General features: G+C 32.8%; 2 protein-coding genes across 3 annotated transcripts in view; one reads left to right on the top strand and one right to left on the bottom strand.

Annotated features, from left to right (window-relative positions):
* Nucleotides 1–11,711, bottom strand: part of LOC110996332 (uridine 5'-monophosphate synthase-like) — a 12,698-nt gene extending 987 nt beyond the window's left edge. Inside the window, exons 1-3 of one of the 2 annotated variants that reach the window (XM_022263950.2) lie at nt 11,624–11,711; nt 4,987–5,118; nt 1,190–1,330 (exon numbers count right to left, since the gene is read on the bottom strand). In XM_022263950.2, coding sequence (XP_022119642.2) covers nt 1,190–1,330 — 141 coding nt within the window. In that variant the 5' untranslated portion in view covers nt 4,987–5,118; nt 11,624–11,711. Of the gene's footprint in view, nt 1–1,189; nt 1,331–4,986; nt 5,119–11,581 lie in introns of both variants that reach the window. The other variant, XM_045628123.1, reaches the window with a different exon arrangement.
* Nucleotides 11,660–27,016, top strand: LOC110996331 (tubulin beta chain-like). The gene is made up of 3 exons (XM_022263949.2): nt 11,660–11,817; nt 24,216–24,324; nt 25,572–27,016. Exons 1-3 carry the CDS (start codon nt 11,761–11,763, stop codon nt 26,777–26,779), a joined length of 1,374 nt encoding a protein of 457 aa, XP_022119641.1. The 5' UTR covers nt 11,660–11,760; the 3' UTR covers nt 26,780–27,016.

The following is a 27,016-nucleotide window of genomic DNA, read 5'->3' as shown; positions in this document are numbered from 1 at the left end:
ACGAACACTAAAGTAATATTTTATTTCACTTCAATTAAAAATAATTGTATACTAATGATGGCTATTTCAGCTTGTTCCCACGAGAATTTAAGTGCGTGCTCCTATTTCACCATGTCTACTACTGGTAAAGGACAAATCTTTGGTTTTTATTTTATTTTTTGTTTGTTTTTATTACTATTATACGTAATTACTTAAAGATTTCATGTGGAACATGGTGTAATGGTTACAGCTTCTTACAAATAATAAAAAAACAATAAACTTGGCAATTACAAAGAGTGGCGGAGAGTTACCAGTTATAATTTAGAAACATTTAATATGTATTTATTTATTGACGCTTGACGAAGTGTACAATGCGTAGCCTAAATTAATAAATGATTTAGAATTTAATATTAAAAAAATCTGTGTCAAATCAGTTACTTTTATACTAATCCGATATACGGGCTTTCCAAAAACTACCACATCATCATAAGCTGACAATGCATTTATCCTTTACCTGTTTGAGGGACGAGTACGCCAGAAATCGTGATAATATCGTAAATATTTTGTCACATATATATATTTTTAAAGAAAATATTTCTTAAGCAATGACTCCTTTTACCCGTTATCTCACTTCGATAACTTCTGTATGTCATAAAATACTTATTTTATCTCGTTGACTAATGATCTATCAAAACTAATAAATCTCTGATTTATTACATATTAATAAGATCATCTATACAATTATTTTTCGACTACTTTGCACAATATTGTGAAACAAATTTGGTGTGGTAATATTTTCGTTTCGTTTTATGGTTTTTTTTACTCTTAAGTTCATAAGGACTTAAATGATATATGAACTGTGGTGTATCCGTTCAGGCACCAAGGCACCATAAACCCCTTAGTAGTTTTTGGTGTTTTCTGTACCTTTAATAAAGTAATTAAAGATATATTGTTCGTAATATTGAAATATTTGTTATTTTTGTATAAGGTCGCTTGACTAAGTAAATATTTAGATTTATGTTTTTGTAGGTTAAAACATAAAAAATACGTAGCATTTAATTTTTTATTACCCTCAAATGGGGCAAATGCGTCCCTCTTTCGGTGGCTAACTTTTTTTGTAGCAGCACTTATGAAATGTCAGAATCCTCTGGAATCAAAAATCAGAGGGTATGAATCTATAAGGATACTGTAAATTGGCAGGATCACTAACCATCATTCTAGGATGAGAAACGATGACTCTTAAGTCGAAATATATAGGAGTGTGTCGACCCAGCTTCGCCTCTATATCACCAAGTCTCACTGCGCCTGCATCGAAGAGTTCCACTGCTAGCGTTGATAGACTTCGAGTCATCTGCAAAGAATTTACTTGAATTTATGGACAATTCTCAAACTCCTACAGAATGTTACCGATTTAACACATTAAGTGTTCTTTTCTCGATCCGAATGGAGCGGGGTCATGGGTATCATCCACTCGGATCCGTGCGAGCGTCCAGTTCATTTTATACTTTTGCCATCCCTGGCTCTCGGATCCGAGTATTCGGCACCCGATGTGCAGATCCGAAAAAATGATTTTTTAAAGATAATAATAATATGCATACATATTTTGAAACAATCATATTTACTTAAACAAAATTCGCCGTAAAAAGTTTTGGTTTCCGGCTATTATTTTGTATCCATTGTTTAAGCATTAAATGTGTTCAAAACCCAAGTTTCTGTACTCTCGGTTTAAGAGATAATACGTATGTATATTCAAGTACTTAGTTTAAAATAGCTGTTTCGATCTTGGAGTATATTATAGCTTTTTGATATTTCTGTTATAGCCACGGTTGGCTTAATAGGCGTGCTTAAAAAAAAGACCTTGCATTGTATATAAAAATCCCCTTGACTCCCAAATTTAGAGAGATATACTATATATGTCGTAATATATAAACCGTACTGCGTTTTTAAAGATTAACTACTAGGAGGATAGAAAATCCAGGACATTCGATTGGTTCGAATGTTATGGTCTGAATATATATGAATGAGTGAGTGTCTTTTGTTTTACGAAAGACGTATTCGTTCAATTGTGATTGGACATACATACGTCGCCTGTCAACGCTGTTCGAGATGCGGTTGACTTATCACAAACAAAAGAAACGCGACGTTGCATTAGGATTACGACGAACCAGGCCACATCATACACAACGCAAACCTTCATAAAATTTGCCAAAAAACGTACTTTCTTCGCCCAACGTTCTCCTTCAGAGGCCCTTTCATCTTTAAACACTTTATACATTCACTAACAATATTACACAACATATTTCAACCTGTCCTATGCCGAAACAGACATTTTTATGTAGCAACAATAGTTGTAGAAATTACAAACGGTACATGTCAAAGGAGACTAATGCATTTTACTTTTGAATACAAACATAATAATTAAATTATACATAATAATGTATAATAAAGTTTCTTATTTCATTTCGATGTGTTTCGTTAATACCATTTCTATAATATTTGTACATTCAGGTCAACAGTATATAGAAATAGATTTTGTGTAATATTAAATCATCATTGAAACTAGTTAGTTACCTTCAGTCATTTAAACGAGTTATTTTTGTTCTCAGTATAATATTATATGTGATTAAGTAAATGAATAGCTTATATTTAAATAATTAAGAAAGATTACTGTTGGTCAGTTTAGTACAAGGATTTTTGACAGTTAAAAGGTGAATAGTGTTAATGCTCGTACAATATTGTACCTTTATAAATAAAGTGTATAATCGTTGAGCAAGGACGGGACCTTGTTAATTAATAAACAAAATAATAAAAAACAATTCATTAATATAAAACGGCCGCTATACACACGCGTCACTGATGCGGTAGATATTATAGTGCAGAACAGGGAACACTGAGGCACAAGGCGACTCTGGAATCATTCCAGGATGGAAGGGAGGGCCAGCGCGTTTGTGGTACCACGAGAACATGGAGTGTTAAAATACCGATAAGGCATTCGCTTTCTGGCAAAACGCACCTAACTAAGAAGGTATTGGGCAGATTTCTACACTTCATCATCACAAAATATTAGATGAATTTCGGATCTTTTGGTCACATATCTAGTTTCGTGGACAACTGTATAATGAGATATGGATATAATTTTCTTCAGGCGATCTCTTGCCTGCGATGGCGTGAAAGCCTCTTTATAATTCTTCCACTTGTTTCTATTCCTCCCGACAAATTTTCTATTTTTCCCCGCGATTCCTTTTATTTCATCTCGTCAAGTTTCTGGTGGGCCTCTCTCCCTCTCTTTTTTTCTTCCCACTGGTGGTCTCATCTCTGCGTCGGGCAATGTGATCGGCCCATTTCCACTTTGCTATTATATAACTATTTAGTATGTGATACAATGTTTGTTCAAGAATCGAACGCTCCATACCCCTTTGGCATACTCTAATCTTCTTTATTAGTGCCTTATTCCACGTTTGGCATTCATATCATAGACATGGAAGTACGCACGTGTCCATGACTGTACTTTTTTATATTTAAGACCCGAACGAAAATAAAATAAATAATAGTTATATGTAAAACATTAAATTAATGTAATTTTATATTTTGATTTTATTCTTTTTTATATTCAAATTATCAAATATCATACATTTCCATTGATTACTATCAAGACTGAGATAAAATATTTATATCGCATAAAATGTGTCAAATAATTTAAATTGATATTAATAATATTTAAATTTATGCAAAAAAATTAAATGTCAACTGTATTCTGGTTTAATCTAATAAAATGCACATGTTAACTGTTAATGTACAAAATAGTAACAATTTCATTAATAGGAAGATACATTTAATACCTGAAGATTATTTACAGGTCTACAGGTCTCTGGACTTACCGAAGATCTGAACCATACAATTTATTTATTTAGGAAACAAAACATTCTTATTCTTAAATGAAGCAGTCAAATTGTTTAAAACAGGGCTTAAAGGGTGTTATAACTATTGACACTTATACGTGGGTCACACTGAAAATGTTTAGAACTGGCCAGTTAAAAAAATTGCTAATAAAAACTTTTTTAATTTCAATTTTAGAACTATCTGGTAACTTAATGTAGTATATTGAATTCATTTGTCATTTGATTTTGTCAATTGGTGGCAAATCCTTAACTCAGTTACTCCTGACTGGTATGTCACTCGCTGTTTGCCTGTTGTCTTGCCAGTATTGGCATCTTTCTACATTAAGGCGTTTTTCAAAATAATAATAAAATCTTCAAACTTTCAATCATTCAACAAACCCTTCAGCAGACAAATTCCTGTAGATGAAAATTCCTGTACATAAGACATGCTGATAATTTCGATTGTCTAGCCATAGATGATGTTTGTCACAACCTATTTGTCTATTTCACATGTGTATTACAATTTTATGTCATTTACATTAACATGTTACCAGTAGTTATAGTTATATAAAGGCTAAATTTTAAATAATTTTCCAGTAAACTGCTTCGCCGTCCTTGCCAAGCGAGAAAAATAAAGTTTCTAAGTGGAATCATTTATTTTTTAATTGGCCTTAAAACAAGACAAAGTCTCCTAACGTATTTATCTTTCGTAACGATAAAATCAAACAATTGAAATATCGAATCTAAAGCACGATATTATACGCCACGTTATAATACATCAATTAAAAAACGATTGTTTGGTTGATTGATTGATTGATTGTTGAACTTGTCTTTGGAAAATAATATATTGTATAAAAAAACGCGGTAATGATTACCACAGCTTAGACTAATAGAGAACCAGTGTTTATTTTTCGATATCTTAGTGGTCATACAATGCATCTTTTATTCTAAATTTAATAAAAAGCAAATTGAAACTCTATTATCTGTGGCCCTTTTCCTGTGCCTTCTAAATCGCAGAGCGATATTATCTGTGGCCCACGAGACCCGTATTTGATTGAGATTCTTTTTTATCCTAATTCTTCCACAAAGTCGCGACCTTCAGTGTAAATCTTATTGAGAAATCACATACCTTGTTTTCTGTGTGTACATTCAATCCCTTCACTTAATCACAATCACATTCGATAAAGGCACTTTTGGCGGGTTTTTAATTCCTGTGGTCATTAATTCTGTGCGTTCTAGATGCGTCGAGAAACGTTAATGTCTGTGAAAAGTAAACAACTGTATTATAATGTGGTAGGTATAAAATTAATATAGGGTGACCATGTTAAATGAAATGATAATGTTTTCATAATTGTTTTTACAATATTTTAATAGACTAAAATCTTTTCATTTTTACTATGGTTTTTAAATGGTGCAATATTGTATTTTATCATACATGCGTAAAAGGTTTTTTTGTACTTATTATTTATATAATTTAACACACCTTTACATTATATAGGTTAAGCGATCATGCATATAATTGGCACTCAATATCGAGATACTCTTATGCTGATGAATTTTCTTGAATATTAACTTCGAAATGCATTGACGGCGGCGGACTAGCGTAGTACGGGAAGGATATGTAATTTTTATACTTAACCTAATTGATTAATTGCACCAGCCATCTCAAATCTGTTAGTCTTGCAAATCGATGATAGGACTTTTGTATTTAAATAAGTTATGGAAATTACTTATCTGAAATTAGGTGAACAAAATTGTAATCAGATCAAGTTTAAGCCCGCCTTCACTGGGAAAGGTACTAAGCTCCCGTTCTGCCCTTCAACCCGTGACGCCTCAAGCTGCGGTCTGAGTCTCACAAGAGAAACCCTTGCGCTAGTCGCGGGAAAAGCCCGAGTTCAGGGATTCTCAAGAATGAGATTCCATTCAAAAAAAAATCCAATATTTTATCTCCTCATTTAAAAAATCATGGGGTCTCTAGTTAATATGATACCGAAGCAAAAACCAGTTACTTAAGACTAACATTATCTTATATATCTATTACGTCAGTAAACCAAAAATGTTTTATAATGTTTCCCATGGAGGTTATATTGCATTTAAATGTTACTTAAAAATTAATAGAGCGGAAATAAGATCAAATTTTGTTATAGTGAAATTCGTACAGCTTTCAAAAGTGTTATAAAAACTTGTGATACTCTAGTACGTACTACTAAAAGCTTCACACAAATTTCTAATAGGTAACTAGGCCTGATCTGGTCATCTGACCGTCTGACCGTCATCCGTTTTGGGTCTAAGACATGCTTTCCTAAATATTATAAATATTTCTTCGCTGTTCGAACTGTTAAACGCACAAACAAAAACCACTGGAGCACAGACAAAAAAAAATAAAATAATTATTTATTGAACCTATTTGAAATGTGAATCGAATGAGTTCTTAGTTCCAAATATATTTTAAAACTTAAAGTACTCAAGTATAGCAACACCTGTCTAATCACTCGATCCGTCACCACTCTGTAGATAATGTTGGGATGCCAGTATTGCAGCTCTGATGCGATTCACAATATTTTCTGAGCTATTTTACCCTTCAATTTCTACCGTCTGTGACAGCAAGTAACCTACTAGGGTTGATTTCTAACGTATATATCTGTAGATTGGCAGGCATACATTTATTAATACTTTAGTACAAACACAGCTTGAAAAAGGGCCGGCAACGAAACCACTAAAATAGGTGTTCAAGAACTGCCTTTTCTTTAAAAATGTCCATGAAACAGAAACGATCGATTTACCTCATTGGAGGGACAACTACGATATTTACCTACTTACCTTTATATAAATAAATTATAGAGCAGTGTTGGCCTAGTGGCTTCAGCGTGCGACTCTCAAACGTGAGGTCGTAGGTTCGATCCCCGGATGAGACTTTCTTTCTATGTGCGCATTTAACATTCGAACGGTGAAGAAAAACATCGTGAGGAAACCGACATGTCTTAGACTCAAAAGTCGACGACGTGTGTCAGGCACTGGTGGCTGATCACCTGCTTGCCCATTAGTTTTAAAAATGACCATGAAACAGATTCAGAAATCTGAGGTCGAGACCTAAAGAGGTTGTAGGGCCACAGATTTTTTTTATTTTATATAAATAAATTACCTTTTGTGTAAATAATATGCTCATATGAGCTGCGTTTATTATTAATGTCCACTTAATCTTTATTATATCTTATTAAGTACATATTCCAATGATAATTTATTTATAGACAGTTCACAACTTAAACCAGTTATAATCGGCTTAGATCAGCCTTGGTGTTGATTGATTTTAAATTTGATCTCGGGAACAAAAGAAAATGTGTGGTTTTATGAAAACACGGTAAAAGTGACACAGTCACATTATAGACATTTAACTAAACATTTTTGGAATTATATTCCATTAAGGGTATGAAATCGCTTTGTCAATCTTAATTTTATACTTGGTAAATTGGAATGATAATGGGACTAATAAAAGTAGACTAAGTCTCCAACTAATATTTTTATTGCATTCTGTCTTAGAGAGTTAAATATTATGTATGTCGACATAATATTTAACAATTATTAATATTATATACACATATTAAAATAGCGTGGAGGGTGTGACAAATACGGGTGTCCCGGTGGAATGACCCTATTGGAAAACGAATCGAGGAAGACCGCTCACGAGATGGGCGGACGACATTGCATCAACGGCTGGCTTGAGCGGGATGCAACTCACCCAAAATCGAGACACTTGGAGTTCCTTGGAGGAGGCCTTCACCTGTGGAAGGATTCTTGCAAAATAACTGGAAAATAATTACAAAAAATAGGTATTATGTTTACTTTGTTTTTTTGCAAGAAATCAATAGTCTTTTGTATTTTTTAATCATATTTTATTTTTATTTATTAATAAAACATCATGCAAAATAAAGTTACCTGAATAACGTACTTTATTATGAAGTACCTACGGACAACCCTAGTTCTAAAGTTTCCGGGCAACTCTATTAATAACTAAAAAAGTCCAAGTCTTTTTATATTCTTGATGAATTTGTATCATTGTTATTGTTTATGCAACAATTACCTTTTTCAGACCACACTGGCTTAAACATAGATAGCAATAAAAAAATAATTTACAATAAGTCCTATTACTTTAATAAGATCGTTTAAACAGTCTTATCAAAGTAATAGAGATGCCCTTCAAAGGGAAACAGCTGAATGAACTGGGAACAAAGTATTCATGCAATACATGTCGTGACAAGTATGTTCTTGCTGGAACAAAATTGAATCAAGACTTATCGTTGTCCACGTTGGCCAGAAATGTCGATTCGATTTTCCCCCAAATTTAGGGAGAATGAAGATGTCGATGGGTTTTTAGGGGTTCATTCAAATTTTTTTTTTAAAAAACCACGATTACTTACTTTTTTTTCTCTTAAAACCCAACTAACAAATTAAACCAAATATAATCACCGCTTGAAATTTGCTATTTTATACTACTTGAACGTATTTTTAATTGATTTAATGCATTTTTCTCAAACCGAGTGTACAACAAAAACCGATAGGGGTAATCGATATTAAAGGTTATTTGAAGTTGGTTCAAGTAGTTCTAGTTGCGGTGATAAGGTCTACCTGCCCTCGCCCATAGCGAACAGTAAGGCCCTGGTGATTTTAGTGAGTATGGGGTCATCGCATCTTACGACCTTGAGTCCTACACTTCCCGCGCCACTAAACATTTGACGAGGCGCGGGCGCCCGTAATCGGGTTTGACATTATTTTACATTTAGCTGACTGAAATGTGATCGGAACGCACCTTAGAGTGAATCCAGGATTAGATGTGCCCATTTTATAACAATGAAATTTTATTTAAGGAGCGGTTGGGTAAAAATAGGATTCATCCTACGTAAAAATGTTTTTTTCTAAAATTTCATTCTAATTAGTTTAATGTTACCGGCGTACGCAAATATTCGGTTGAACGCTCCATTAATCTGCTAATCAAATCGTAAACCGTTAGTTTTTTAATTATACCAATAAAATAAAAAAAGATTAAACTATTTTTGTGACATGGTTCTCGATTACAATAATCATATACCAACACAATTACTATTCCCGAAAACGTCATTCGTATATTATACGTCTGACTAATAAATAAGGCGGTCACAATATTACACATACAAAAGGATTCGCGCCAAAAATATTACGCTTAAACCGAAAAATAAACAAAGATTGATTAAACTAATTTACGTAGTATCTTTTGTTTATGGGCTTCAATACATTAATAAAATACACCTCCCATCTTTCTACGATAGGGCGATTGCATTCTACGGTAAATTTAATGGCCTTTTCTCTATTTAATGGATCTTACGAGTATATGGAATACGATGTGACAGGCATAACCCGGTTGACGTTTTAGTCCAGTAAGTCTCGATTTCATGTCTTATATGATATTAACAATCAACTGCCTCATTTGCTGAAGAAACTGTTCTGTCACTTAGATGTACAGTGTCACATGGATGAAAACGATGGATTTTTTTTATGAAAGAGCCCAGAATTTCATCAGCACCCACCGTTGTCACCAGTATTTGTCCCCAGAGACTTATTGCTCTTTGTAGCCTTCAAAATACTAGCTGGACAGAAATGTTGCGCAATTGAAGAAGTAATCACCGAAACTGAAGCCTGTTTTGAGGCTAAAGAGTAATCGTACGATAAAAATAGTGTCGAAAAACTATGACTTCTATAATCATTGTATCGCTTTCGAAGGTAAGTAACTATGTATATACATTAACATAGTTAGTAAGTTATCTATTATTGTACAAACAATATTTAATTATAAATCAAATAAATAAATCAATTATTTAGTTACTACTTGAGTTACTAAAAGTGTCGTGATCAAAAATTTTGGAAATGCAGTAACAATAAATATTATATGAAAAACGAAGGACAAATTTCGTTTGTATGTTTATTGGTCTGTCTAGTCAATCGTACATATCATAATAAGTTACTCCTATATAATACTGAACCCAAAAAGTTGTGATCAAATTAATTTACCCAGAAACATCAACTGCGATAAAATTGTTTTGCTAGAAAACGTTTTCCAGACTATTAAATCCTAGGGAAGCTGGGGTCGTTGACATTTTTGGCGCCAAGCCAACGTCTCCTTTGGAGGTTATATTTTTAACTTTCATTTTCTATTTAAGTTTATGCTGTGTTTATGAGATGTTAAGCATGCTTCTTAGTTTTGAAGACAGTAATCCAAACAAAATAGGATCTTTTAAGATTTACGATGTATTTAGTCTGTTTACCAATTATTAAGGAAGTAATTGCACAGATTAGAGAATGCTTTTAGCTAAAAGTATTGTTTTTAATTTACATTTTTTTATTGTTTCTGGTCTTCACCCGTCAGGTTACGGAAATTATGATAAAAGCTATAAATAGGATGCCCATATTTATGACGGTAGTGTAAGTATTTTCTACCATATTTACTTATTACATACTGTTTATTGAGTTGACTGCTTGTCAAAGGCTTCGTTGTTTTAGACAAACTTCGTTAAGGAATAACAATGTTATTCCAAGCTGCTCTCGCGAACTTTGTTTCGCCTAAGTATGTTTTTTCTTAGCCTAGCTTTCCAGTAGCTACATACTAACAAATGGAACATGCTACCCAAAGACGTATGTTTTTCCGGAATCTGTAATAATTTTCCTCAGAGGAATTACTCAAATTGGTCGCGTCGTCCAGTTTTGTTTGTTTCGCAATCAGCTAACGCTAAAATCCGCTAAAGAAATCGCGTGACAGTTCGTTTACATATAAAAATTATAAATACAAGAATTAACGTAATATTTTAAGTTGTATTCCCAAAGTAATTTTTAAATTTTCAATAACAATACATTTTTGCACGGGGTTCAAACCAACGACCTCAATGGATCTGTAATAATATATTTATGTCATGTTCATACAGCTGTGGATTCATTTCTTACTTCTCTTAGTATTAACACGTTATCAAATTTATATCTAAGAACTTAAATGGTCCTTGAATAATTGTATGCTATTGTTATTTGATGGCGACCGCCGCGCCGGCCGGCGAACTTGCGATGATTCACTTGGGGTTGCCATTGAATTATTAAAATTTTCTCCAATTATTTTTTCTTTTAAATTCTAGGTTAACACTGAACAGCCCATATTTGGGCTTTTCAGTGTAATAATGTAAATTTTATCATTTTTATGATAAAATTTACATTATTACCAAGATATCTAAGTATAACAACAATTACTGTCTTATGTCACATTCTCGTCTTGAGCGCTGTCAAATATGTCCAAAAATGGTTTGACAGCTCTTAAAACTCAAGTTTGATTAATGTTCTAGAATACGGGCCTAAGATCTGTTTTGCTTAGTCATTTCGTTTATTCGTTTATGGTTGGTTAGTTTATAAAGACCTATCAATTTTTTTTATAAATCATATAATTAACAAATCGAGATAACATAAAATAAGGAGTTGTTCTGGACGAGCAGACAGGAGCTGTAACGCAAAGATCGGCTCTATACTTCTCCTACTTGTCTTTGGTAAGAGAACGTTTAGGTATTCGCTACCGCATCTATTAGATTGACGACTACCCTGTCAGCTATTAAATACCTTAACGTAAAACGACATAAAAAATAAATTAAAGAATTGTTTTAATGCATTTGCCCTTCCAGCAAAACTGCTATTGTTACTTAAGACGAAAAATAATTATTTACTCCCGAAATACCGGCAGTTCCCATCACTGGTCACATTCTCACCCCATACGTTGTCATTGTAGTTCATTCCCATTCGCACAGCGTTTCAAGCGATCTTGCATCTTCATTCGACATTTGAGCATCAGCTGGGAACGTGATCGGCTGTGTAACATTATAATTAATTATTATTTTACACAAATATGAGGGAAATAGTGCATTTACAGGCGGGACAGTGCGGGAACCAAATTGGCTCAAAGGTAAGTGATTTTAGAATTATTAAACCGTATTTTTTATCATTAACATATTGTGGTTACGGTTTTAACGGATTCTTTTTGTGACTTAGAAATAAAATGCAAAAAATTCATAAAGCATAGGTATATTAAGTTTAATTATGTGAACTGTGATAGCAGTTAAATATTCAAGCGTTTTTTAATTCTTTATAAACTATTATTCTGGAACTTGTAAGTTTGAAAGGGGAACTTTTAGATTCAGGTTTAAGTAATTATACCTGATACATATATTTATACAGTAATACTTAGTACATTTAACGTAGGTATCAAATGACATTTCTACCTACCTACATCATGGAAAAATATGCATTTTAAACAAACATACTTAGATCTTGTAATCAAATTACTTACATAGCGTATGTTTAAACAATACGCAATTTGAATTTATTTAACACTTAGAGAACGAACTCGTTCATTCACAGTTTCTATGTATGTTACTATCTATGTATTCCAATAATATTAATATTCTTATCTTTTGGGTGTGTCATTCTGGTGAAATACATTTTATGAAATTGTTTCCTTGATTTGCGATTTTAATTTAGTTTAAGCAATTTCAACAAAATGACATTTAAGTAACAAAACATTTACTTAAGTGTAGTATGAAAAATATATGTGCGTATTTTGTGTATACTACTTATAAAATACAATATACAGTTTTTTTGTATGAATTTAGATAATAATTTATGAATCATATCATGACTATCTTCGTAGATCTGACTTTTTATTATAAAAGTGAAACCTAGAGAAAGAACGCAATAAAGAAAGTTATTAATTTTTTTCCTTTTATAGTAATAAAGTGTTACAGGCGTGATTCTACGCCTTTTAAGTTTTTATTAGAGCACAGAAACATGGCATACTTTCACGCTGAATATTTTTTTCGGTTCAAAACTAATTACTAAAAATGATTCTACTTTTACAATTGACCCGTTCTATGAGAACAAGAAAGGAAGTTTTGTTTTATGTATACATGTTATATCACATTGTTCTAAAGTTTTATACGTTAAATTTTAATAAACATTTTGTGTTAGTAAGATCATAATATTTAACAATTAAAATAAAACAAAACAAGAATTTATTAATGAAATATGTTTTGCAGTCTTAAGATTGGGCTAAAAATAGCATAGGCAACTGTGTTCTATAGAACAGCTGCACTGTGAAAAGAAGGAAGTATATTATTATTTGTTGTACATGCATATCTTCATCTCGTTTACTCTCGCAGTCTGTTTTTTTATCAGAATAGGTGTTTTAAAGGTTATTGACGTCTAGATAGCAATTGCATATTTGAATTTCGAATTTGCGGAAGAATAAATTTGCACAGATTAGAAATGACTATTTTTAATCAAAGAAATTCCGGAATTAGCCATGCAAGTGGGTTGTTCTCTTTATTTTCTTTCAATCTTCATACAAAATTATTTAATAATAATTTCCTTTTACCATCAGAATATATTAATCTAGCTAATTAGACTTAATCATTAAAATAATTTAATTTGTACATTTATTCTTATGAATTATTCTACATAAAACTTTCATATTATATTTTTTTAACTCATTAAATTTCTATTATCTATATATTTTTCACACACGTAATTGCCCCACGGTTCAACTGTGATAACTGTCAAGTGACTGTTATGAGTGGCCGTTAACGGTTTCAAATGCGTTCTAGAATTCGGTTTTAACAATGGAACTGTCAGTTGGGAAAACTTTCATTACTTTTAAATTTAGAATTTAGTAAAATGTAGACTGATGTTACCGTGCAGGCCAAGAAAGGAAAATAATGTAGATGTACCATAGAACTAATAAGGACTAGTTAATGCTCAGGAGGATCAATCGGTCAGCTGTCTGATATAAGAGATTCAAACGAATGTACAAAGGCCAAATAACAGGAAATTTAACAATGATTTATCTGTTTATTAGATTTGAACGATTATTTTATATAGAAGCGGCGAGTTAGGTAAATATTGTAATAAATTATGGTTAAAAGCTTTCTATAAGTGTAAATCCATTAAAATCACACGCTCAATGTCTTTCCTCCTTATATTATATTTATGTAGATATATTTATCTTGAGTAGATGCAGTCATACAATTTTATATTTTTAAACTGTATTCAGTACAAATACTGGCCACATGCTAACCTTACATAAAAAAATATATCTGTGTATTGAAAGTCTTCTATGGCAGATGTTTTGTATGATATGCACACAAAGAACTACTTGAAATAAGAATTACATCGCAAAAACGCGATGTTCAGGTTGCCTACTCTCATATCTCTATACATAGTGTTCCATTATTTAGTGTATTTTTGTTTTAATTGTAATTTATTATATTTAGTTGACTATAATGGGCGTAATATATGTAAGAAAATAAATCATTGTCGTGTTAATACATAGAACTTAATAGAAGTAAATAAGTAAATATATTTAACTTTGCTAAATATTTGCTAAATATTTGGGTATAATAGGACTACAATACGAATAAAGTGTTGACCATTGAAATTATTTGTTATTAATAAATATCTAATTAAAATAATTTTCGATTCAAAATAATGTATTGAATATGGACTTATAAAAAACTGATAATATACATGCATTAATTAATAATAATCAAACGAATGTTAAAATTCATTAAGAGTTCATGATTCACGCATGGAAGTAGCTGTTCGTGCGTTGAATGTGTCAATTGTCATTGTAGTCTGATGGTGGTGGCCATATTTGACGCGTGACAAACATCCGGCCTTAAAACGCCGCCCAAAAGGGGATAAGTGACGTCTTAATTTGTAATTGGTGCCATTTAGAGAGCTATACGATTATGGATATCTAGATTAGCCAGAAAAGTGGAATTAAACTACATATTTTCCCTACATTTGTGTTATATTAGGAACAGTACGACAAAGCTTATTCTTTGTAGTAATTCTCTCTATATTAGATATTTTCTGAATGGAGGGGTTAGTGACAATAGCAAGACCTAAGTTAGAGTACCTAACCCTTTTTTATTAATCAAGCTTTGTTCGAGAACAATGGAACCCTCATCGAAGCTTATAATTACTCTGATACGTCTAAAAATATTAAGCGGCTCAATCCATTTTGACACGTGCTAAATACTACGCGATTCACTTCGTATTTCGAAAATCTCCATAACATTTATTGACAGTCCATAAACCGCTGTTTTTTTTATTTGCCAAATGGGCAGGCTAGAGCTTTTCGACAATACTTGTACATTTTCGCGTTCTTAAAATATTTTAAGTGTTTTAGACGAATTCATATTAATTTTAGTGATCAGGTTTCATTCTTAATTTTTCAGTTTCTTTGAGGGTCAATATTGACGAATCCTTGAATAATTATCGGGCTGTTTTATACTTCCATAGAAGAACATCACTTTGATTTCTTTGTTTACCACCACTATAAACATAGATATACATAAGAAAGGAACGGTTTAAGTAAGAAAGGATTTTCGTTAGGATATTCCTGTCTCCCGTACCCCACTCGGTTTGTAATAAAAATAAACACGATGCATTTGTCCATGTCATGTGCAACAAGTGTTCTTTAAATGACTGACAGTCCGGGTGTGTACATTTTTGTTAAAATAATGTGCTATTTTTATTTATATTCAAATACCCGTTTTCACTGACGTTTTTTATAAATAACAATTCTTTGTTTGTATAATGCAATTTATTTTATTTTATTACAAATGACTGCACTTATTTCAATCCAAAGACATAAAACAAACAAATTTTCTTCTCTCAAATCTCTGTAATTGCAAGGTATAGACAAAACAATACTACTACTAATATCGCATCATCACAGGTGAAATATTTAAGTATTTATGTAGTTCCAAAACAATATTATCGTTCCATTAAATCTATTTAATAATAGAAATATGCAATTCATTAAATTATAATAATAATAAAAAGTATATGTTTCCATTGCTGTGATATAAAATACTTTAAACTACCGTGAATCAAGTGTTCCTAGAACTCCGACGAGTCACGTTTGGTTTTATCATTATGCGATTGTTCCTGTGAATATTGACTTGTAGATTAGAATGTTAGGATTTTTGTCGGGATTAACTGTAATTAAACATGACTTGCTCACACACTGGATTGTTAAATCTTTCGCAATGGTAAATGCACCACATCATCATAACACATCTTGTAGACAAAGCCGAGAAAAAACTACAAGTACGGCTTATGGAAGCTACTTCTAAAATATGAATTTATTAAACATTAAAACTCTTTTTATACTTCATCGTTTGATATCGGCGTAAGATTGGAAGATGTTAAAACCTTGTAATTGTGCAGCTATGATTAAAACTCCAAAACTTTTAAAGTCTTGTTAAAAGTCATACTACATACGTCAAAAAAAATTAAAAGCAAGCTATATATTTTTTTGATAGGAGGCGAACGGGCAGAAAATATAAATTTATATCACGTACTTATTTATTTTCCAATCTATCGACTATTCAAATAATTATCATGTATAGTTCAATTTAAAATAAACTCCCCTTACTGACATTAATCAATTCCCAATTTTAATTTGCTGTACAATTAACGAAGTCTTAGTACAATAAACCTATTTATATGATAATAAATCTCGCTTATTATTGAACCGCCTTTAGGGTCAATGACCGCGATAATGGTTACTGTCTAGATTTCTTACAATTTTTTGTCTAGATAGACGCTATAAGCTGCCCTGTTTGTCTAAAATTGATCAAGACAGTTTTGCTACATTCAGAATTATTATAAGAAAACCCATATACGAATAAGGTTCCGCCAAATACAACAGTATTTGGTGTTTAAACCTGAAATAAAACAAAGAGTAACCAAAATATATTTTATAATTATTCTTTAATCGATAACAGACGGAATTCAGAACGATAGTAAGTTCAATATCAGTCAAAAACCAATTGCAAAAGGAAGTTTCGTATAGGTGTCACCTTATTTTTAATTCTTTATTTTACAATATCATAATATCATCGTATTTTATATTAGAAAACTGCTGTGGTTTGTATTAATGTAACCATAGCAGTCTTATTTAGGAGCGCGACAAATGCATATAGAAGTAGTTTTTTAATAGGTATAGAGTTTATATTGTTCAGCATTAGGCTATCTAATATCTGTTTGGGTAGACTATTTACTAGCCGAGGTAGCAAATAACTCATCGTTCTCTCGCTATATATATTGAAATATATATTACTAGGTGATATATAATAGTATGTCTTACTAGGTTGGCACAGTGGTTAAACCTCAATTTAAGTCTGTGGTAAATTGACATAACATTTAGAGTTTCTCATAAAAATATCTCTATTATCAGTTATAAATCTATGTTTAGTAAATTATCGTTACGTTCTCATTGTTTTTAAATAGTCGTCATGTTTAAAATAACAAAAGCCAATTACACTTTCAATCGCAAAAGTTGTACCTATTAAAGATATGAAGTAGAAATATATGCAGGAAGTGCTTTATTTAGCATTTTCATGATGAGACATATTTCTGATTTGTACATCACACCGCAGGAAGTTAAATTTTTCTTGGCATTAGTCTGTGGTTGTGATCAATATCCGGCTTTGTTTTTTTTAACCACAGATTCTATGAGAACGGAAAGTATTTCTTTACGAGTACAAAACGTATGTCAAATAATCTATCAAAACTAAATGGTAAGGAAGTTTTATACTTTAACGTATGTATATAAGGTTGTGAATCATCAGAAAGTTGTAAATTGTTTATTTTAATAATCTATACTAATATAATATAAAGAGGAAAGATTTGTTTATGTTTGTGACAAATTGGCTCGAAAAGTACTGGACTGATTTTAAAAATTCTTTCACTGTTTTAATTGCAAGAAAACTACAATAATATTACTAAAGGTGTAAAAAATATTTTTCATCGCTTGCGCTGCGAAAACTTTTGATGATCGAACAAAAGAATGTTCCACAATATGAACATACAATATACATATTTACAAAAATCTCCACCCGTGCGAAGCCGGGACATGCCGCTTGTATTGAATAATTTGTTTCTACTACGTTTTCTTTTGTTACAACGGATTTAATCTAAGAAACTTTTACGACAGTATCATACAAAATTAAATAGGTTTCATCGACAGGAACACCCTAAGGCTAATGAAATTGAAGACTAATGAATGATTAGAAACATATGCTCTACCTTCGGAAGTGTAATATAAACAGACTGCCACATGTCGATGACGCAAAGAACACAGTGGACCGAGCGATTACAAGTCTTTAGTATTTACGAAGTATGAAGTTATATAGTTTTAAAATCACATTTCTTGTAAAGTGTACAATAAAAGTTATGCAAATTATATTAAACCTAGATCGTTCTCGTAAACATCTACGTAACTTTCTGTATTTTCATAAATCAGAGGTGTATTAATTACCAGAGATTAAAAAAAGTGCATTTTATCTAAAGCAAATGCGGATTGTATTTTACAGCCTGTAAATATTGTACTGTAGTATTTCCAAACCAATTCGACTTTGGGGTAATTCTTAAAAGGCAATGCAGTTTCTAGTCTTCTGGCAATATGTCACTTAGAATGAGTCCCCTGAAAAACCAATTAGTGTATGATGATGAGTACATGAAATGATCTTGTATTTATGCTATATTCATCATCATGCACTAATTGGTTTTTCAGGGGATAAACGGGTGACTTATTTTAAGTGACTTATCTAAAGTTTAGTTAAAGGTTTATCCATGAGCGCATTTCTTTCTGCGTCCCCCATAACATTTTTGGGCAACCAGTGTTGGTTCTACCTAGAGGTAGAGAGGTCGTTACCCACCATGGCGTGACCATAGCGATCACTGTTTGTTTCGTGTACGTCACAGCCACTTATTAACAAAGCAAGTTAGGCGTATCAGACTGGCATAGTTATGTAATAAATACACTTCCTAGAGGTTGAAACTCGATACATTTTGAAACAAGGTTAAATTGTGTACGAAGTAAGACAAAAAAGTGCAACGAACGACTTAGATTACAATCCGCAAAAACTAATTTAAATTTTAATAACCGTTTTTAATTATAATAATGATTTGCCATTTTTCCTTGTTAACTTTATAGTATGTATATCTAACCTCTTTAATACGATCTAGCAAATGAATTATATCCATATTTCGGCCATACAATGCGCAGAGGCGATCAGAAATGAAGAAACTAATCGTGGTTGGTAAAGAAGGCAAAAGATCTCTTGGCCATTCACCAACCGGATGGATCGATCATGTGAAAGACACATTGTCCTCAAAACTGTATACTGTGGTAAAAGAGGACGAAACCGGTGGAAACAGATTGTCCGCTCCACATATTTCCTTGTTCCACAACGCTCAGACATAAGCTACCAACTAAAGAGAGAAAGATTTGTATCATTTTTTTGAGGAAGATATGCATTTTTTCTGTAACACTTTCTATTAGACAGTATGAGAAATTAATGAAGATAACCTTTCGGTTTAATAAAGTAAAACCCTCATATGAATAAGACGAGATCGAAAATAAATTGTCGAGGCAGTGAATGGCCGAGCCGCAATGCAACAAAACTAAAATCTATTTTGAATAAAGATGGCGGGCGCCGGCAAAAAAGGAAATGCTTTTCTGTCTCCCCAGGTTTACAGAAATAACTTGGATTTGTGAGCTTTGTATTCGTGTTTGAGTTGTTAAAAAAAACGTTTTCCGGAATTTTAAGCGCAACAAAGAATGCGTTCTCTTTTTAAAAGATATCTGACGCAAGGAGGTTCAAACAAAAAAAGGTTGCAATCGTAAGTGTATGTAAATAAATTACCTATATTTTCTTATTTATTCTCTATTCTTTATTATTTATGTTTTTTAGTTGAAATAAACAATTGTTTTCTATTAAGTTAATATTCGTGTTGAGATATTTAAATATTATTTACACGCAAGGAATAAATTGTTGCATTGTACTTTTACTAACTTGTCAGTCAATCTAAATTATTTGTCTTATATGAAAGTTGATAATTCACTTAATTGTTGTTGATATAATGCGACATACTTTAATTTTTATCTTACTAATTTAAACGCGAAACTCTCTCATGCTATTATTATTAAATCGCAAAGTTTGCAGGTATTATTAAAACCATTTTTAAAATCTGTGGAATAACCACAGATTACTAAAATATAGACTAGTACGGGAGCTTGAAGTGGTAGCACTTTACGGACAAAGAAAAGAAGTATATAACCTCCTTCGTCTTTTTGACTTGGGTCTACTAGTCGTTCAAATTAGCGATCATTGGTTCAATTACCGTCTCATTTCTTTAGTTTGATAGAAGCAGGCTGATCACCTTAAAGCAGCGAATTAATGTTTAAAATACTTTACTTTTAGGTTTATTGCATGTATGATTTGTGATTATTTGAGAACGACTACAGTGTTATGTTTACCTGAAGTATTGTTCTCATGTGAGTGGCATTTTTGCCAGTTTTGAGAAAATAAAGTCTTTAAACCTAATTATTGTCCAATTCTAAACGCACTAACCCTTCTTTAATTTACCAAGACCCTCTGAATAAACGATACTTCAGGAAATGTAACATTGTATGGCTACTTTTGATCGATATTTCCCGGAATTGTCAGTATACAGTTACTGTGGTTGGCTTCCCCCTAATTGCAGGCGACACTGCGTCTAGGTTGTTAATGACGCATCGGTTTTATTAATACGTTATAGATTATTCTAGTAAAAGTAACATTTTACACATAAATTAAAACATGTGTGCATTTGAAATAAACAAAATCCCTTCACAGCTTTAAAGTTCCGTCTGAAATTGAAATTTTAAATGCGCAAAAACCTGACGTGATCGGACGAAAATTTTTAGTTTATTTATTATAAACTCGTCGTTCACTATAACAATTGAAAGTTATGAAATGAAAGTCTTCGGGACATTACAATAAGACTACAATTGACGATAAATTGATCAAGATTGAATGGAATTAATTCACTTATCTGCCGAGAGTTAAGAATGTCTTGAGTGAGTGACCTGCCAATCACCATATCTTGAACCTAAGATCTTCGGATTGGTTAAAATGGGAATAAAGCGATCGACACTAAGGCGGATTCGGTTCTTGATCTACTTTAGTAATACTGCAGGAGATCTTATCATAGCAACACAATACCCTAGTGCATAATTGTTGAAGCTTTTGCCGAAAAAGAGTACGTATACACAAGGTAATAGAATAAATGTATTTTATTGCTCCAATCTCAAATAAGTGATCAAAGTATTCTAGTGGTGGAACTAAATAATGATACCGTGCATAATTTGAGGTACGGTTTTTAGATTTAATCGGTACATCACCATCCAAAGCATCTCTTTCTCGTAGTCATCATTACTGAAGGTTGCGCCGATATAATAACCGATACGTCGCCTTGCTGCCTCCACACCCTTTCTTTAGCTAGCTTATCTTTAGCTTGTCATTGACCCCAACTTCTCCTACCATTTCTCCTCCTTACCAGTACCAATTCGTAGACTATTTGATTGTCTCCTGGCAATATGTCTAAACTAGCTAAGCACCCGTTCGGAAATTATAGTCGACAGCCTTATGCGATAAGGCTATAGCGATTTTAACTCGTTGAGAATAGATATATTGGTTCTTTTTTCAGTCCATGATATTCGCATTATCCTTGGTAGTCAACTCCACACCTTGAATGCGTCTATCATTATTAACACCGCTGCTCGAATTGAAACAAACCAATAACCGAAAATATCGACAAATAATTGAAAAATCTAATATTTCAATATAACATAACTTATCGGAAATCTGACAATTGCATAGCTACGATAAAGATTGCATAAAATATTACATAAAACTAAAAAAGTCTTGAAGTGTTATAGGTAAGTACTTACACATTTCAGTTTGAACTAATTTTACAGTAAAAATAACTGTATTTCATTGTACTTAGTAGGACAGGAAGGATAACAAAAGCCTTATCTTTCTATCTATAATTAAAGCGGTCAACATGCCCACACGAATTATGTGCATGCAATTGTTTAAAATCAATATTTATAACTCATCTACGTCACGAAATAATGACACGTAATATACTCATTTATTAGAATATACAGCCGACTTCAAAATGCACAAAAATATTTGTGTATAATATTTACTTTTTATCTGCGGGGTATAAATATCCTACTTAGGAAAAGCCTTTTAAGATCATAGTCAATCCAGAACGGTCCATTTACAAACTTTAAACATGGTCGAAAAGCAACGATTCGGGATTTTGTTATTCGATTAAAAAAAAATAAGATTTGATTTTTTGTTATTAAAAAAAAACTACTTATTATTTTTGTACTTAATCAAATAATATTTTACTTTATATTTCATAGTATTACAGAACAAGATCTATTTCTATATGACTTGATGAAATATATTATTGTTGTTAATAATTATTTTTAAAAAAATCTGGTTCTTTTCTAGTACATAATACAGGGTATGTTTCAAGTTAAATTAATTTTACATAGCTGCAATAGGTATATGTTACTGTATATATATTGAAATATTTTCATTAATACATACGATACATAGGTGAATTTGCTATAAAACTAATTGTTTTCATGTCACACAGCTATTATTCCAAACACATTGTCAGCAATATGACATTATATTGTTAAATTCAAGGAAAATATTTCACTGAGGAATTTGTTTATAATGCAATTAAATAATTTTACCATACAATTTGATTTACAATCATTTTATTATTATTATTCATCATTAACGAAAAATAGCTTTTTACTATATTTTGTTATTGTTATCTTGGTGCTAAATATGGACTTTGAATCTTACCACTAGGCAATTTATTTTGAGCTATTGGATATTTGAATAGTATTTTTGTTCGTCTCTCTCTTTCTTCAATCGGCAGCTAATGTGTTGTGGGCAGCAAGGAAGCACCTGGAGCTGGATTTGTTTCCACCGGTTTCTGTCCACCGCCTCTCTTATGACAGTCTATAGTTTTTAGGACGATGAGTCTTTCACTTGATTGGTCGATATGATTGATAAACCGCCACGTGATCTTTTGCCTTCTGTATTACCAACTACGATCAGTTCCCCAAGTTCTCAGCATGGCCGAAATAAGATCCATTCGCTGTCCGAATATGGTAAACAGGCGAATCCGTTTTTTGTCTTAACAGCCTTATTTAAGATACGTTTGTTACCATTGTTACGTTATTTCCATACATGTAATAATGTATTGTACAAAAACTGTACTTAGCCCACGTTTTAGAAGATTTAACATAATCTCTGCGACACCGGATGATCAAGTTTCGAAGGAAATCCGGCTTCTTCAAGTCACATTAAAAAGGAAATAAATGTCACATTTTCTTAATTAATTCTGATTTATCTGAATTATTTGGTACATTGCGTTATATTTAATGGGTTCTATATCTTTCACTTTAATAGCTAAGAAACAATAATAAATAGTTCTTATTTCTACACTTACTTACGAAGCACTTTTGTTTAGTCGTTACTAACATTTTAATGTCTAGGAAATTGTTAAATATGAGAAACTATGTTCCTATACATACTTTTGTAATTTATTAACAATCATTTTATGTAACTAATTGTAAGACTATTCTAGCAAATAAACGATTTGATTTGTCGTTTTACATTCTAGACACGGTCTAAGGGTTCATAATATTATACTTTATTCGCGCTATATTAACTCCCAATATAAATATTCAGTAAAACACCTCTAGGAGAGCCTATAAAGCCGCGTTACTGACTTCATTCTATCGAAGCAAACACGCTCTAGAATTTTCGTATGAGCATACGATATTAACCAAACATTATCGTACAACAATTCGCGTATGCTATACATAGTATTAATGGAATCCTACGCCATTGGAACTTACCAAACCCGAATTTAATAGTATAGTATTGATATAGGCACACAATTAGAGCATCTCTTGAAGACGAGTTACAAACCTTATGACACATTAGAGATTTTTTCTGTTAATTAAACTATTATGATTTCAATTAGTGATACAATGTAAAATACTTGTTTAAGTGGTCTAAATTTTTAGCGTTTCTGTAACAATTGTTTAGAGTATTTATATATTATGATAAAAACAGATATTTGGAGCGTGATTGAAGGCTTTACTACTATTTTGTTTCTATTTATCCATTTCTGATATTGTAACTAACATTTGACAAATTTCCTAAAAAACTTTTTTATATCGTGTTCCTAAACGAAAATAATCACGTTCAAAGATATTGATTATATTATATATTTAGCTCAAAGATATGTTAATTTTGCTGTTTTATTCAGTGCACAGTATACAATAACACTATTGTTTTCCTAAACGCACATATGTTTTCCTTAACAGTTTGTCCTTCCTTCCTAATAATATAACATTGTCCTCAGTTTTGGGAAATCATATCTGAGGAGCACGGCATCAGCACTACTGGTGTCTACGAAGGCACAAGTGACCTGCAATTAGAGAGGATATCTGTCTACTACAATGAGGCTTCTTGTAAGTAACCAAATACTAAACCGATAAACCGATAATCGATTAAACAAATTATATAAAAATATTAAAGTTTGTGATATAAATATCATTACATATTATAAAAAAAATGATATTTTTTATAAGTTTTAAATACAGTTTCTTTTATATTTGTTCGAGTGGTCTACAGTATTTTAGATTCGTATTAATTAGCTCTTTGTTAGCAACCTAAGTACTCAATGCAACTGAAAAGAGTTTAGTTTATTTAACATTTACATTACATATTATATCTGCTACGGCGTCTGTATTAACTGTTTTGTCAGGTACAAATAGAAAAGTGTTATTCATTACAAATAAGTATATATTTTTAGTTCTTGAACGCTAGAGTTGTGCATAATGACCTAACTGTAAGGCCAGCCAGGCGCGACGTTCATACTTAACAGTCTATAGTGGCGCCCTCTAGAAATGAGATTTTTCTTTACACTAATAAGTTTCTAACTTTTAGATTAGGTTATGAAAGGTATAACCAAACATGGTTTCTTTGCAAAGATATTACTGATTTTTTTATTAAGTTTATAAATTTATCTTCACTTTTGAAGATTGCTTTTGAAGTTTAATATTAAGCAAACAGTAATTTATATTGACGGTAAAAAAATAGCGGGCATGGTATGAATATCTTGGCTATATCATCCACTAGGTCCGTTAATTACTAACTACGGGGCCAAGCCTATTTCCGGGTATCTATTAATGTTTTACATACACCTTGCTATGGATTCCGATAACTCACAAATATCTTTGCTAGAAATACTGAACGAAAGTTACTTAGAAACCTTTTAGTGAAATACATAAACCACATTGTCAGCACTATGCTTCGTAACTTGAACAATAAAAGCACCCGCAGTAATAAATCGTTAATTACGATAACAAGGTCAACGACCGGGCATCTTAACAGTACACTGACTCAGACGGTACAATTAGACTAATTCCTACAGAAATTTCGGTAATTTTCTACTTGAGAATAGCGTTACCGTAGGCTAATGCAGTAATTAGGTGCGTTTTAGCCAATTGTTCGAATAAATTGCCGGTTTTGGTAGTTGTATTTTGTGACGATTGAATGTACTTAATTCAACTTTTTCCTTTCAGTTTAAATATAGCAATATTTGGAGTAATGATACAATAATTCAGAATATTTGTTTTAATTCAGCCACATACAATATAAAATTCATAACTTTGTAAATAATTAGATATTTACTGTTTAATTTTATTATCTACAGGTGCGACGGCCGAGAATGGCGGCAAGTACGTCCCCCGCGCCATTCTCCTCGACCTGGAGCCAGGCACCATGGACGCCGTCCGCTCCAGCACATACGGTCAGCTTTTCCGCCCAGACAACTTCGTCTTCGGCCAATCGGGCGCCGGCAACAACTGGGCAAAGGGTCACTATACAGAAGGCGCCGAGCTCGTCGACGCTGTCTTAGACGTCGTCCGCAAAGAGTGCGAAAACTGCGACTGCCTTCAGGGCTTCCAACTCACACACTCCCTCGGCGGTGGTACCGGATCCGGTATGGGTACCCTTCTCATCTCCAAAATCAGAGAAGAATACCCCGACAGAATCATGAACACATACTCAGTTGTCCCCTCGCCTAAAGTATCAGACACAGTAGTTGAACCGTACAACGCAGTCCTTTCTATCCACCAACTAGTCGAGAACACAGATGAAACATATTGTATAGACAACGAAGCTCTATACGATATTTGCTACAGAACCCTCAAAGTCCCAAATCCGTCATATCGCGACCTCAACCACCTGGTGTCGCTCACCATGTCTGGCGTGACCACCTGCCTGCGATTCCCAGGTCAGTTGAATGCGGATCTCCGCAAGCTGGCCGTGAACATGGTTCCCTTCCCTCGTCTCCACTTCTTCATGCCCGGCTTTGCACCACTTACGTCACGCGGCAGCCAGCAATACAGAGCCCTCACCGTACCCGAGCTGACCCAACAGATGTTCGATGCCAAGAACATGATGGCTGCCTGCGACCCACGACATGGCCGCTACCTCACCGTCGCCGCCATCTTCCGTGGCCGCATGTCCATGAAGGAGGTCGATGAACAAATGCTCTCAATACAAAATAAAAACAGCAGCTTCTTCGTCGAGTGGATTCCGAACAACGTGAAGACTGCAGTGTGTGATATTCCTCCCAAAGGCCTGAAAATGTCGTCCACTTTCATCGGAAACACGACCGCAATCCAAGAGCTGTTCAAGAGAATATCGGAACAGTTCACCGCTATGTTCAGACGCAAGGCTTTCTTGCATTGGTACACCGGTGAGGGAATGGACGAGATGGAATTCAATGAAGCCGAAAGCAATGTTAATGACCTGGTATCAGAATACCAACAGTATCAGGAAGCTTCCGCCGAAGAAGACACAGAATTTGACCAAGAAGATTTGGAGGAGTTAGCTCAAGATGAACACCATGATTAATGCAGCCGAGATGAACCCAAATTATATATTTTTAAAGATTTTAAAGGCCTTACCTTTTTAAACCAAAGTGTTCTCAGCGGTCTAAGTATTGCACTGTGCCTTGTCATCGCCATGTGACTTGTTCTCGATGTGCATTTTTTTATAAATGAAGTATTATTTAAATATGTAATATTTTGATATTCGAACGTACCAACTTGTGCATTTAAATTATTTTATCGTCTTGCTTTTATATAATTT

The sequence above is a fragment of the Pieris rapae genome, chromosome 5 (assembly GCF_905147795.1).
Source record: "Pieris rapae chromosome 5, ilPieRapa1.1, whole genome shotgun sequence".
Classification (NCBI taxonomy): Eukaryota; Metazoa; Arthropoda; class Insecta; order Lepidoptera; family Pieridae; genus Pieris; species Pieris rapae.
Note: the sequence above shows the minus strand (reverse complement) of the source record. Positions and strands in the feature narration are given on the sequence as shown.